General features: G+C 39.2%; 1 protein-coding gene across 1 annotated transcript; it reads left to right on the top strand.

Moving 5' to 3' along the window:
• The first annotated feature begins 844 nt into the window (after positions 1 to 844).
• On the top strand, positions 845 to 2272 carry HRH1 (histamine receptor H1). The gene has a single exon (XM_009580822.1). It carries the CDS (start codon positions 845 to 847, stop codon positions 2270 to 2272), a length of 1428 nt encoding a protein of 475 aa, XP_009579117.1.
• The last annotated feature ends 279 nt before the right edge of the window (positions 2273 to 2551 follow it).

Below are 2551 nucleotides of genomic sequence, written 5' to 3'. Positions count from 1 at the left end.
AGGAAATGGTCTCAAGTTGCGCCAGGGGATATTTAGATGGGGTATTAGAAGACATTTCTTCACCAAAAGGGTTGTCAAGCACTGGAGCAGGCTGCCCAGGGAAGTGCTTGAGTCACCATCCCTGGAGGCATTTAAAAGACGTGTAGATGTGGTGCTTAGGGCCATGGTTTAGTGGTGGACTTGGCAGTGCTAGGTTAACGGTTGGACTTGATGATCTTAAGGGTCTTTTCCAACCTAAACGATTCTATGATTCTGTGATTATTGGTGGATAACTAAATCCAACTGCTGTATTCTCAAACTATTAGATGTAGTTTGTGAATAATTACTGGTTTGTTTAAAACTATTTAGTACAAAACATGTTAATTTGCTTTTTATCAACACGCTTTAAATTGGTTTGCCAATATGTAGTTTATGTCATGGTTCATGATCTGCTATTTAATGAGATATAGGAAATTCAAACAGTGAGTACTGAAATCTCTTCTCCAGGTTTCTGGAGTCGGAATTATATGAAGCCCCATGAAACACCTCTGCAAACCATTTTGGATTGGTTCATGGAGCTTGCTCCAGTATTTTTCATAGGATACATCTTAAATTACCCATACGTAAAATGTAAAAATTAATTATTTAGGAAAGTCCTAAAAGGGACAGTGCTAAGCTGAAGCACAGATTTATTACTTTATTTTAGTACAACAGTGACGGAGCGTATTTCTTTTCTTTTTTATAGTTCTGGAAATAAAAATCACAAAGCAATCCAACACGTTTTCATCCAGGAGTGTAAACTAAGGCTGAATTTCCAAGGCCTGGACATCTTCTCTGATTTTCATTCTGTGTTCTTGTGCAAAAGATGTCAAAAAACACAACAGAGAACTCGACTGACCCTCACTCAGCTCTTCTAGGTGTGTTCCTGGGAAGCATTTCACTGATCACGATTGTCATGAATATATTAGTACTATGTGCTGTGAAAACTGAAAAGAAGCTGCAAACAGTTGGCAATTTATACATTGTCAGCCTCTCTATTGCAGATCTTATAGTTGGTACAGCTGTTATGCCCCTGAATATTGTTTATCACCTAAGTCCTGTGTGGACTCTAGGCTTACCAGCTTGTTTGTTCTGGCTGTCAATGGATTATGTGGCCAGTACTGCATCCATTTTCAGTCTCTTCATATTGTGCATTGACCGTTATCGTTCAGTTCAGCAACCACTGAAGTATCTCAGGTATAGAACAAAAATGAGAGCATTGCTAATGATTTTGGGGGTTTGGTTGCTCTCTTTCATGTGGGTCATTCCAATCCTAGGATGGCATGTTTTTACTAATAATGGGAAAAGGAAAGGAAAGGAAAACAAATGTGAAACTGAATTCTCTGAAGTTGCCTGGTTTAAAGTGTTGACAGCCATTGTCAATTTCTACCTACCCTCTATCATGATGCTATGGTTCTACTACAAAATATTCAGAGCTGTTCGAAAACATTGTCGGCACCGAGAGTTCATCGGTGAATCATATCCGTCTTCCTCAGAAAAAAAACCCATGCATCATAGTAAGACAAAGGATGAGCAAAATATTTGTCTCCAAAACCAAATCTTAGATGAGAAAACCCCTCCCAAAGACAAGCAAAGCTCTCTTCAGCCCAAAAATATGGAGGCAGAGCTTCATTTCAGTAATCCTGACAAGTCTTCAAAGGCATTCGTTAGCAAGAGTAATAAGAAAGTCCTTAAATGGAGCTGTTTTCCTCTCACTACTGCCCAGTCTGAGCCAGGCCTGGATAAAGCAGGAAAGAAGTGTGTGTGTGTAACAAAAGACAACGAAAATGAAGAGAAGCCTTGCTCACAAGACAGTGACTTAAGCAATGCATCAGACAACCATACTTTCACAGAGGAGGTACCCTGTAGAGAGCACTCCAGTTCTAACCCTGAAGGAGCCTGCAGTCCTCAGGAAAAGACTGACAACAGGGATTTTGGAGGACTGACTTACCTGAGGAAAACCTGGCAAAATCTGCATACCCATTCCAAAAGGGACATGCAAGGACTGCATGGGAACAGGGAGAGGAAAGCAGCTAAGCAGTTAGGGGTCATAATGGCAGCTTTTATGCTGTGCTGGAGTCCCTATTTTGTATTATTTATGGTAATAGCTTTCCATGGCAATGAACAATTTTTGAAATTACACATGTTCACTATATGGCTTGGCTATGTGAACTCCACCTTAAATCCATTCCTGTATCCTCTTTGTAACCAGAATTTCAAGAAGACATTCAAAAAGATCCTTCACATTCACTGATATTGGTCTGATTTTCTTGAGCTAAAAAGCAGCTCAAGAGTTCAACCAAACAAAATGTTCCAGTTTCAAAGACAAACACCATGAATAAAGTAGACGACTTTGGAAAACTGTAGTTTATAAACAAGTGTTAGTAAAAGTGGGAAATGTGCATTTAACAGCTTTAACACATTTGAAGAAGAACTAATTCAGATCAGGAATCTGAAAAAACTCAGGCAATCTCAGAACTGTTACACTGTTGTACACGTTTTACAATTGAGATTACATCTTTCATCATGCAGA

The sequence above is a fragment of the Fulmarus glacialis genome, unplaced genomic scaffold, assembly GCF_000690835.1.
Source record: "Fulmarus glacialis isolate BGI_N327 unplaced genomic scaffold, ASM69083v1 scaffold33446, whole genome shotgun sequence".
Taxonomy (NCBI): domain Eukaryota; kingdom Metazoa; phylum Chordata; class Aves; order Procellariiformes; family Procellariidae; genus Fulmarus; species Fulmarus glacialis.
Note: the sequence above shows the minus strand (reverse complement) of the source record. Positions and strands in the feature narration are given on the sequence as shown.

What these genes read in the sequence shown, in the direction of transcription:
- HRH1 (XM_009580822.1), top strand. Translation starts at nt 845, where the DNA reads ATGTCAAAAAACACAACAGAGAACTCGACTGACCCTCACTCAGCTCTT.